Genomic DNA, 12,280 nt, shown 5'->3' with positions numbered 1-12,280 from the left:
TGAACATTCTAAATCTAGGAACCGCACCCACAGGGCTGCTGCCAGCCAACCCAGAGGAAAGGGGTTCTGGGGTCATTTTGGGGTATACCTGGCCAGATTCCAGCCCTGAGCCATATTCAATGAGGCTGCCAGTAGAGTACAGGGTCCAGAAATCTGCCAAGCTACCGCATCATCTAAGAATTTGTGATAAAACAGCATGGCCAAAAGCAACTTGGGGAGGAAAGGGTTTATTTCATTTTACAGCTTGTAGCCCACCATCCAGGGAAGTCAGGGCGGGTACTTGAGGCAGGAACTTAGAAACAGAAGCTGATGCAAAAAGGAGTGACCCCTAGTTTGCTCAGCCTGTTTTCCTACAGCACCCAGGAACACCAGCTCAGGGGCAGCACTCGCCCACCGTGAGCCTGGTCTTCCCACACCAATCAAGAAAATTTACTACAGGCCAATCTGGGACCATTTTCTCAACCGAGGTTCCCTCTTTCCAAAGGACTCTAGTGTGGGTCAAGTTGATGTAAAGCCAGTAAAATGAGAGCTGCAGAAAATATACGGAAGAATAAAGAATTATGTTTTTAATAGCTAGTAAAAATGAGTACAAATTATTAGTTGTCATCAGTAGATCTTTTCCTATAAGGTCCACTCGGGTTAAGTATAAGTTTCCGGGACGTCAGGGCACAATCAACAATCGCACATATTACTGTCAGGAGACCAAACACCTGCAAACAGAGACACTGTCATCAGTTTCTGTCCTACAAATTCTTGGTGATCTGCCCATTGGATTCCTTTCCTGCCGGGGTAGGGAGCTTGTCCTCTGTGCTACCATCCAACCCGAAAGTGGGAAGGGACTTCACCATTGCTAAGTTTCCCCCATACCCACCCACATTAAAGGGAAAGATGAGTGCAGAGCAGAACTGAGGTGGAACGCAATTTGCCTCTCCATTTTGATTTGCTTTGGCATGCATCCTTTAAAGCCCTACTGAGCATGTGTAGTTATCAACCAACATTTCTCTCTCCAGTGGTCAGCTGTTTTTCTGTCACCAAACTTGACTGGGGAAAAGAGTTGGTGCTGGCAGTGGCTGGCTGAAGATTAAGTCCTGAGGACCACAGTTGTAATACAAGTTTTGTAGAAGTGAGGTGCTCCACCGTGAACTCTCAAAGGCTGGGCAACCTCCGTGTAAGGCATAGGAGTCTAAACAGGCCTGAGGAGAATAAAACTGAGCTAAAGGGAAATTGAGCAAACAGAAAGGCCACTGCCAGAGAGAAGTAGCTATTTTCTATCTCCTGGGTTTATCTGCAGCTGGTTGCATTCCATCTCTTGTAGGATGTGAGCAACCTGAGGCTAGTACCATCCTGAAGGAATACAAAGTCTTCATTGTGAGCCACATAATTTTAAGATTTTTTTCAAGAGCTTCATTTAAAAAGAAAAAAAAAAGCGAAATTTATTTTAGTATATTTATTTAGCTCAACATAGCTAAAATATTATTCCTCTATAGATCATTGCTTTAATAAAAGTTATTAGTGAAATACTCTGTTTTCTTTTGGGGAGAAAATAAAATCTCTGAAATTCAATGCATATTTTATATTCAGAGCTTATCTCAAGTCATACTAGTCCCTTTTCCTGTGCTCAGTACCCACATGGCTAATGGCCACGGTAGTTAATACAGTTCTACTTTGTTATCCTTTAAGCAATGAGTAAAATGAGAGAACAGACAAGTAAAGGAATTTGAGTGCTATGACTGGTTCATCTTTTAAAATAGTAGACAGTATTGTCTTTAAAACAATTAGGGGGATTAGTATTTCAGAATACCTCACTTCTAGAAAAATTCTTTAATCTCTCATGAAGCTGCTTAATGATTACAGGAGTTGAAATCTAGGGTTCTGATGGACATGGCAGAGCACGGCCAGTTCTATGTGGCCCTTGCTAAGAAAGAGCAAGAAGGTAGGAAGGAAGAAGTTTCTAATTCAGTTCACTAGATTAGAGCCTAGAAAAGCCAAATGGCCAAATCTCAGAATACCAGGTGCAAGTATAGTGAAATTACTGCAGTCTTCCATTTCGGCTCGCTTGCCAGGCGTTAAGTCTGACCACGCTGACGTGCCTGTCTTCAAGCAGTGCTCAGAATAACCCTTTGGTTGCGAGGCTTCCTCCCATATCCCTTGCAGTAAAGAAGTCTGTCATATTGCTTCTGAAGACTTATGAGAATATTCTGTCTCACCTAACAAGTAATATGAATCCTTTAAAAGGAGAACTATGAAACCCATTCACTATGTTTATTTTCTTGTTTGACAGCAGGTTTGTCAGAGCTCAGAGCTGTAACGGATTCTAGCAGCTTCTTTTGGTCTGGCATAGCCCTGTAAGAAACAGGCAGGGCCTTCTTTATTTGGTGGACTCCAGTATGAAACCCTGTCTATGTATGCTAATCAGGGAATGCATTCACTTACACAAACTATAAAGCCAGCAGGCACTGCATGCCAATCCAGGAGCTCCTGGCATGAAATCAGTGGAGCTTGCTCTACTTGTTTCAGGTTTCCCAGTAAATGTGTATTTTGATCAAACTGGAAGAAACGCTGAAAGACTTCTACTTACCCCTCCAAGGACGGTCATTTTTGATGTTTCTGGTAACAGAGCCAACACAGATACAGTAAGCATGAATAACATTGTTACCATTGAGTTGATAACATCCTAAAAAAGCAGAATAGAAAAATCAGCTTGCTATCAAAGACCACCAAGGCTGTGGATACAGCTCACATCCTAGCATGGCTCTAGGCTTGAGGTTCCACCCCAACATCCTGGGGTTGGCGGGGAGACAAGACCAACAAGTAGTGATTAAAAAAATAAAAGTAGAGGCAGCTCCGTGAATTTTTTAAAAGCTGCATTTTATTCAATTTAGCACACATCAATGTCTTTAAGGAAACTAAACTGTTATAGCAAAATAATGCCCACATATTTGCTCTACGATCTACCTAGAAGGTCTCTTATAATACATCAGTTCATTTAATTATTTAAACACTTACATATATATATATATATATTCATTTAGACATAGTGAATATATATATATAGACATATTCATATAGACATAGCTAGAGGGAGTAAATAACTCATCTGGTTAGGAAAATCAGATAATTATGCAGAAGGTTTAGAGTACAGAGGGTCCCCTAGGAAGCTGGAATGCTTATTGTTTTTTAGAAAGGAAGTATGAAATAATTTGCTATCAAATAACTTTGTTACTAAAATGCAATTAATAAAACTGAAGCCAGGCATGGTGAATCATGCCTTTAATTCCAGCACTCAGGAGTTTGAGGTCAGTCTGGTCTACACAGAGTCCCAGTCCAGCCAAGGCCACATAGTGAGACCCTATTTAAAAACAACACCAACAAAATCCCAAACCCCAAAACCTGAAGACAACACACATTTAGAGTGGTAATTTCCAGGACAAGCCCTGCCCGTATCTGTAATGCAGTAGCTTGCCAATTAAGCTACTTCATCCAAAATTTCCCCCAAATGAAGCATTTTAACAAGAACAATTTACGTTTTTAGATTGATGTGTATTGTGGAAAAATAAATTGTCCTTATCATGGAATGGCCTATGCATGCTTGTGATAAGCAGGCAGGAAGAAGTTAATAAGAAATATTAGATTCCAAACGAAAAGCACCTAATAAAGAGAAACAAGGTCTGACTTGAGGAAAGAAAAAAATGTTGAAGCAGACAATGAGACCGGTTGTCTTGGGTGAAATCCCTTTTGACTGGATACTTTGGTCTGCTTCAAGGCGCCAGGGCTCACCACCCCAATCTGGCAGCTGTAACACCTATGAATTAAGCTGCAGATGGGTTTGTACAAAAGTTGTATTCTAGGGAGTGCATAGACCCATGGGGAATGGGAAGGGAAGGATGTGCTTATCTCAAAATGCTTATGCTCCCTAGTGGAAACTTAGGACATTGTGTTTGTTTATTTAGTCTTGTTTTTTTGAGACAGGGTTTCAGGCTGTAGCCCAGGCTGGTCTGGTATTCATCATGTAGCCCAGAAGGACCCTCAGCTCAGAGGCTTCTTGCTCCAGTCTTCTGCATGCTGAGATCATAAATGTAAGCTAGCACACCCAACCCAAAACACTGTCTTTACATGGAAAGCTCAATATGCAGCAGGTATGGTGGCACACACCTTTAACCCCAGCATTCGGGAGGCAGAGGCACACCGTTCTCTGTGAGTTCAAGGGCAGCCTGGTCTAGATAGTGAATTCCAGGACAGCGAAGGCTACTGAGTGAGATCCTGTCACAGAACAAAAATAGAAAGAACAAGAAAGCCCCAACCCCTCAACAGGCTATGAAGTAGCATGAAAATTTAATTACAAAAAAAGAATGGAGATGTCATAGTAATTTTGAACCCCAAAGCTCTGGGTCAGCTCTTTCATTCATAATCTGTCGGGGGTGGTGCTAGATGGCAACAGAGGCCTGGCATACAGATTGTGTCAGGGCGTGGGTATGAATGACAGATCCAAGGGCAGACAGACAGACCAGCATCTTCTAGTCAGGGGCACTGGCTGTAGGACATCAGTGTTTATCATTTCCTCCTGCTCCCGACAGAGGACATGTGGTCCTTGGCCACCCGCCTCCTTCACGTTAATAATAGGGAAAGTGCTTGCTGGCTCTCCTACTCACCGTGCAGGGGCCCCACGACTGCTGCCTTTATCCCTTGAATTTCCTCAGAAAATAGGAAATTAGGCCAGCCATGGCCTCCTGATTATAAGCTGCCTCTTTTTTGGTTCTTGGCCTCATCTGCATGTGACCTGCCACCCTGGAGAAAGCCTACCAGGGAACTTCTACGGGCACAGTGTTCTCTTTGAGCCCAATTACCGGCACCTCAGCTCTAGTTCTCCTCCCAAGCTGCAGGCGTTAACAACATTTCCACCCAAAGACCCTGCAACTTGCATGTAAGCATTTCAGAATCCAAGAGGACATGACAAGTGCAGCAGAGGAAGAAGTGGCCATTACCTGTCTAGCCAAAGAGGGGACAGAGTGGGAGGCACAGGGGAGACCCATGGAGGCAGGAATGCTGGATGTGACTTGAGAGAGAAGAGAGAGGTAAAAGTTAATCAGTTTTTGCTAGAACTGGCTTTGTAGTCCCTGGCTGAAGCACCACATAGACCTCACCTAATAATTTCCATTTGTCTGTTGTGACAGCTGTGGTAGCCACTGGGGCACTTGATGGGGACGCTATTCCTAATGCTATGAGTCTGGCAGTTGAAGTCTAATGTTACAAAACATGGTTCAGCAAGATCAGTTGGAATTATCATGAACGACTACAGAATTTTCAAATACAATCAAATTATATTGAACTTTCTCAAATAGTTTGAGTTTCCATTTTGTGATGAGGGATGGGCAAGGCTGTGTAGCTGCCTTGCGTAGCTGCCTGTCTCTGAAGCTCCCAATTCTGAAGCTATATCCACATGCATTTAAAAAGGCAAAACATCAAATTAAATGGAGAGAAACTCAAAGCAATTCCACTAGTTAGGGGCAAGACAAGATTGTTCACTCTCCCCATATCTCTTCAATATAGTGCTTGAAGTTTTAGCTAGAGCAATAAGACAATTGAAGATCAAGGGGAAACAAATTGAAAAGAAAGAAGTGAAAGTATTATTATTTTGTGGGCGATAGGTTAGCTCATAGAAGCTAACACCAGGGAATTCCTACAGCTGGTAAGCACTTCAGCAAAGTGGCTGCATACAAGAGTAACTTTAAAAAAAGGTCAGTAGCCCTCCTATAGACAAATGACAAATGGGCTGGGAAGTAACAGGGAAACAACACCTCTCACAATAGCCTCAGATAATATATCTTGGAGGTAACTCTAACCAAGTAAGTAAAAGACTTGTATGACAAGAGCTTCAAGTCTTTGAAAAAAGAAATTGGAAAGATATTGATTGGCAGAATTAACATTTAATTTACAGAACTTAAAAGGACAATTCTAGATTTCATGTGGAAAAACAAAGAACCCAGGATAGCTGAAACAATCTTGAATAATAAAAAAAAAAAAAACTGCTGGATGTCCCACTGTTCCTGATTTCAAATTTTACCACAGAGCTACAGTAATAAAAACTGCACAAAATTGGTATAAAAAGACACATTGATCAATGGAATTGAATTGAAGACCCAGATAAATCTGTACACATACGACCACCTGTTTTTGATAAAGAATCCATAAATACACACAAGAAAAAGACAGCATTTTCAACAATGGTGCTGGTCTAACTGCATGTCTACATGGAGAAGAATGCAAATAGACCTATATTTATCACTTTGCACAAAACTCAAGTCCAAGTGGATCAAAGCCTTCAACATAAAACCAGGCCCATTGAACTTGATAAAAGATAAAGTGGGGAACAGCCTTGAACTCATTGGCACAGGAGAAAACTTCCTGGACAAAACACCAACAGCTCAGGAACGAAGATCAACAATTAGCAAATGGTACCTCATGAAACTGAAAAGCTTCTGTAATGTGAAGGACACTGTCTAAAGGACAAAGCGGCAGCCTCCAGAATGGTAAAAGATTTTCACCAACTTTACATCTGATAGAGGACTAACATCCAAATATATAAAGAACTAGACATAAATAAACCAAATAATCCAATTAAAATTTGGGTACAGGTCTAAACAGAATTTTTTTCAACAGAGGAATCTGAAATGGCCGACAAACAAGGAAATGTTCAGCATCCTTAGCCATCAGGGAAATGCAAATCAAAAGTACTTTGAGATTCCATCTTAACACCTGTCAGAATGGCTAAGATTAGTGATGCAAGTGGCAGTTTGTGGTGGGGAGGATGTGGAGGGAGGGGAACACACCTTCATTTCTGGTAGGTGTGCAAACTTGTACAGCCACTATGGAAACCAATGTAGTGGTTCTCCAGAACATTTGGAATCAGTCTACCTCAAGACCCAGCTATACCACTCTTGGCCTGTACCCACAGGATGCTCCAACCTACCACAACAACATTTGCTCAACTATGTTAATCGCAGCTTTATTCATAACAGCCAAAAACTTCAAACAACCTAGATGATCTTCAAGAGAAGAATGGAGAAAATGTGGCACATTTATATAACAGAGTATTACTCAGCTGCTTTTTAAAAAGTGACATCATGAAATTTGCATGCAAATGGATGAAACTAGAGGGGGAAAAAAAAAACCACAACATCTTGAGTGAGGGAACCCAGACCCAGAAAGATAAATATGGTATATATTCAATAAGTGGATATTAGCCATTAAGTAAATGTTAATAACTAATCAATCCTTAACTAAGCTACATCTGTAGACAGAGAGGTTAGGTAAAGAGGAGGAGGTGCGGGGGATGAAGGGATCTCCCTGGGAGGGGGATATGGAAAAAATCTTATGGTTGGACTTGGGGGGGGGGTGGAGATTTGAGCAGGGGTATGAGGTTGGGGGAGATGGGTTAAAAAGAGAGAGTTCGGAGAGAGACCGCTGGAACTGGTAGGGGGCATGTGTGGGGTGGCCTTGAAACCCAGTGCAGTGGAAACTTCCTGGAACATATAAGAGTGATCCTAATGAGGACTTTCAGTCATGGGGGATACAGAGTCTCAACTGGCCATCTCTTGTAGCCGGGTGAGGCTTCCAGTGGTGGGACTAGAAGCCTTTCCTGGCTACAAGAGATGCATTCAATTGAGTTGCTGGTCTGGGGGTTCCGTGGAAATACCCAAACAACCCAGGTTGTTGTTGTTAAGATAAAAGGTTGCTCCCTGTAAGCTAACAGTGGGGCCCATCGCCAAGGACAATAAACCCACCAAACTAATTGAACATGGAGAAGTCCAGCTTGTGACTACATGGACCCCTCACCCTTATGTTCTAGCATGTCTGATGTGGGAAGGTACTCTGCAGGCTACCAAAAGAGAAATGTGGACACCAACCCAGCCACAAAACATTTGACCTGCAATTGTCCTGCCTACAAAATATGCTAGGGCAATGGTGGCATAGAACATGTGGGAATAGCCAATCAGGGTTTGATGTGACTAAAGGCTCACTCAATGAGAAGGAACTCATACCTGACAGTCCTTGGGTAACCAAGAAGCAGAGACTAGATAGTCCAGAGATTTAAGGTAAAACCAAACACTACTGGTCTAAAAACAAAATCAATAAAATGATTCCTAATGATATTCTGATATACTCATAGATAGAGATGCTGCTTCCAGCAGTAGATGGGAGCAGATGCAGAGAACCACAGACAGAAGTTAGGGAATCCCTCAGAAGAGGAGGCAGAAAGATTGTCAGAGCTTGAAGGGATAGAGGGATACTTAGAGAATAAGGTCCTCTGAATTAACTAAGCAGGATGCATGTGAGCTCATAGAGACTGAAGCAGCAAGCACAGGACTAACACAGCTCTGTGCCAGGTCCTTGAATATATATTATAGCTTAGTTTTTGTTTTGTTTGTTTTTATGGGTGTCCTGACTTTTCTGACTCTTGTGCCTGCTCTTGGGACTCTTTTACTCCTGTTGGGTTGCAGTGTGCAATTTTGATATGATAGCTTTTGCTTTGTTTATCTTTTATTTTGCCATGTTTGGTTATCTATTAGAGACAGAAAGAGAGTGGTTCCAGAGGGGAGGGGAGGTGAAACTGTAATCAGGATATAGTGTACGAGAAAAGGATCTATTTTCAGTAAGCAAAGAAAGCAGGATAAAGAAAAAGGAGGCAAAAGTTAAAAGCATGCTCTAATTTATTAACATGGTTCTAAATCTAAATTTCTTTAGAACATTTATACTTAAGAGAATTCTCCAAACAGAAAGGCCAGCCACACCTACTGGTAGATGCAGTAAGGAGAATTTATGTTCTGTGCCTGCCCTGAATCTCTGAGAACCTTCCCCAAGAAAACATGGGGCCTGTAGCAATGAACAGAGATCACCTTAAACATTTAGGAGAACTAAGTAGTTGGCTACAGTGCCTTCCTATGTCAGGAAAAAGTAGTTACGCTTTAAGGTCGAAACTGATCACTTACAAGCAAAGGCCAAAACAGCCATCTCATCTTTTTGTCAAGTCTGCATATATACAAAGCTATGAAAAAGAAAATAATGGTGAGTTCAAACCCAGTGATAACGATGTACGGTTCGGGGGCTTGTGCGATGATGAAAAAGGTCATGGATGCCACAGTTACTACCTAGAAAAAAAAAACAACGATTTAGTCATTGGTCATACACGTTTAACCCATAGAAACAATCAGTTTACTTCCTGTGGGGGTGGTGGATGTCCATGTGTGGCACTGGGGGTTGAATCTAGGGTCTCATGTATGTGAGTGCTGTACCTTGGAGTCACCTATATCTTTAGCCCCCAAATGAGGTCTACAAGCAGCTCAGTAAGATTTCTGTGTACACTGTAAACATGAAAGGCATGATTAAACATGGTACTGACCTCTGGTAGTGTTTTAGAGGACTATGTGACCCTGTTTCAAGTACAGGTAATCACTTCACTGTAGTTCTCTGATCTTTTCCCTCCAAATATCTCCTCTCCTTCCGCTTATCTTCATCTTATTGTAAACACATCGGAGATGTCTTCTCTTAAGATACCTTTCCCCCACAGCCCTTTCCCTTCATCTTCTTCCCCAGACAAACTTTAGTCTGTTCTGTTTGGTTGTTTGCTTCTGCTTCTTGTTACTTCCCCAAAATATCTACATCCTGGCTGCCTAGAATTCTTCATCATTCACTCCCTCACCATTCCTTAACTCTTAGTAATGTGCAATCTACGATTAAACTTCAGTTGAATTGTGCCATGAGGATAAAGGCGAAGGGGAGGATGGGAGTGGAGGAATGGAGAAGATGGGTTTAAACATACTGTCAGAAGGAAAAAAAAAATCTGATGTTTTAAGAGTTACTACTCAGTGTGAATTTTCAAATAATGCCTCTTACTAAATATAATGCCATTAGAAATAAGGGACAGCTAAAGACTGGAAATCACCTAAATGATGCTGTTTAAGTGAACAGATAAATAACATATGATCAGAGATGGGATGTAGCTCAATGAGAGGTATGAGAGGCCACTAACAGTACAAATGAAGGCCATTTTTAATTCCCAGAATAACACACACACACACACACACACACACACACACATGCACACACACACCTTAGGACGGGGACAGGTCTATCCACACAGTGGAGTATTAGCTACAAAAAGAATGAATATCAATATGGATATACTATTGACAAATGACATGGATGAGTCTCAAAATAATTATGACGAATGGAAGATGACAAAGTGAGTATATACTAGATGCTATTTAAAGAAAATTCCAGGAAATGAAAGAGTATTTGCAGTTATAGCAAAAACTATAGTTATAGAGAACAGAACTATACTTTATAGAAAATACAATTACAGAAAGCAGATGAGTGGACTCTGGGACTAGAGTTGACAGGAAGAAGAGATTACCAGGGCCATGAGGAACATTTTAGGGGTTTAGGTGTCAATTATGTGCTTAACAATCAGACACACTCTAAGAAATACACTGAGTGATTTCATTGTGCAAATTATAAAAATGCTGATACTAGGATGGCTCTGATATCACCAGGTGGCATCATCTCATGGGACAACTGTTGTATAACCCTTCAACTCACACCTAAGAAGGTACGCCGTGTGTGGCTGTATACATTATCCTGATTATGGGGCTAGCCTTACAGGCACGTATGTAACCACATTGATGACATGACATACATCATGTAAATGCAAGTGTCTTTGCCATCAACTATCGTAACCCAAACTTCTAAAATGTAAATTTGTTCATCTACTTCCTCATCTATTTAAAAATCCTTTGGATCTGCATGGTAGAGTCTCCCTTTCACCATATGTCCAAGATCTAGGAGTCACCTACCATCTAGAGAAAACATGCCTCTCGATTTATACATGAATGTTCCCGTGGTCGCGTCTCAGGCCTCGTTCACTCCAGTTGTCCCTGGTATTTGATGTCAGGCCCTTGAGTTTCCTCATCTAGCTTCCAGGACACTGTGCACTTGACTTGCCCTGCATCCCTAACAACTCCCTCTCATTTTTTTTGCTAATTCCACTCTCTGCCCACCCACCCCCTTTCTTTTGGAGACAGGGTTTCTCTGTGTAGCCTTAGCTGTCCTGGATTTGATTTGTAGACCAGGATGGCCTGGAACTCACAGAGATCTGCCTGCCTCTGGAATGCCATCCCCACCTGGCTCTGCTCCTCCCTTTAATGTTCACAGACTCCTGGAGTTCATTTATCCTCTTATCTACATTTATTTCTTGATGGCCTCTCTTGTCACTTGACTTTAAATACTTCTATCTCTCCACCTAAAATCCAGTTCTAGCCAGTGCTGACATCCAATTTTGCTACTCATGGGTCTCATAGGTACCTCTAATCAAATACTGAATTTGAAGCTGAATTTCTAGCCCTCCCCCGACACTTGCTGATCCTGCAGGTTTTCTGATACCAGTGGAGAGGAAGATCATTTTTTCACCTCTGCATAATCTACACTGTGGTGTTATGTTGTACCCCTCAATTTCTCCTACCCATTACCCACCATCAGCAAATCTTGAGCACTTCTAACCTGAAAGTCCAAAATGCTCCCAAATCCATTTTTGTTGTTGTTGTGGTGGTGGTGGGGGTGGGCTGACAACAAGGTCTGACTGTGTTACTCTGGTTTGTCTAGAACTCACTAAATAGACCAGGCTGGCCTCATAAAGCTTCATCTGCCTCTGCTTCCCAAATACTGGGATTAAAGGTGTGTACAACCGCTGGTCAAAATCCAAAAATTTTGAATGTTGCAAAGGACACCTGACTTTTGATGGTTCAATAAGCAACAGACTTTTGCTTCACATATGAAGTCACTAAAAAACATTGTCTGCTACACCACAGGCTGCGTGTACAAGGTATACATAAAATACAAATGAATTCTGCATTTAGATTTGGGTTCTACCTCCAAAATATCTCATTATATACATGTATATACTCCGAAATTCGAGACAGTTCTGGCCTTAAGCATTTGGGCTTGGGAGCTGTATATCCCAAATCCGACAATTTGCTGCCTACCCTGCAATCACCAGCCTTCCTATCTCCACAGCATCCCCCCTTACTCAGGTCCACGTCTGCTGGGCCCAGCGACACACCTGTAATCCCAGCACTCAAGGAGGCACAGGCAGGCGGAGCTCTGTGAGTTCAAGGCCAGCCTGGTCTACAAAGCAAGACCAGGACAGCCAAAGCTACACAGAGAAACCCTGTCTTGAAAAATCAAGAAGGAGGAGGAGGAGGAGGAGGAGGAGGAGGAGGAGGAGGAG

At 42.0% G+C, this 12,280-nt stretch overlaps 1 protein-coding gene across 1 annotated transcript in view; it reads right to left on the bottom strand.

Moving 5' to 3' along the window:
- Positions 1–541: 541 nt before the first annotated feature.
- Positions 542–12,280, bottom strand: part of LOC129687144 (chemokine-like factor) — a 13,706-nt gene continuing 1,967 nt past the window's right edge. The window contains exons 2-4 of the mRNA XM_055621456.1: positions 8,988–9,146; positions 2,579–2,674; positions 542–710 (exon numbers count right to left, since the gene is read on the bottom strand). Coding sequence (XP_055477431.1) covers positions 597–710; positions 2,579–2,674; positions 8,988–9,146 — 369 coding nt within the window. The 3' untranslated portion in view covers positions 542–596. The remainder of the gene's footprint in view (positions 711–2,578; positions 2,675–8,987; positions 9,147–12,280) is intronic.

The sequence above is a fragment of the Psammomys obesus genome, unplaced genomic scaffold (assembly GCF_907164565.1).
Source record: "Psammomys obesus unplaced genomic scaffold, mPsaObe1.curated_primary_1811, whole genome shotgun sequence".
Taxonomy (NCBI): domain Eukaryota; kingdom Metazoa; phylum Chordata; class Mammalia; order Rodentia; family Muridae; genus Psammomys; species Psammomys obesus.
Note: the sequence above shows the minus strand (reverse complement) of the source record. Positions and strands in the feature narration are given on the sequence as shown.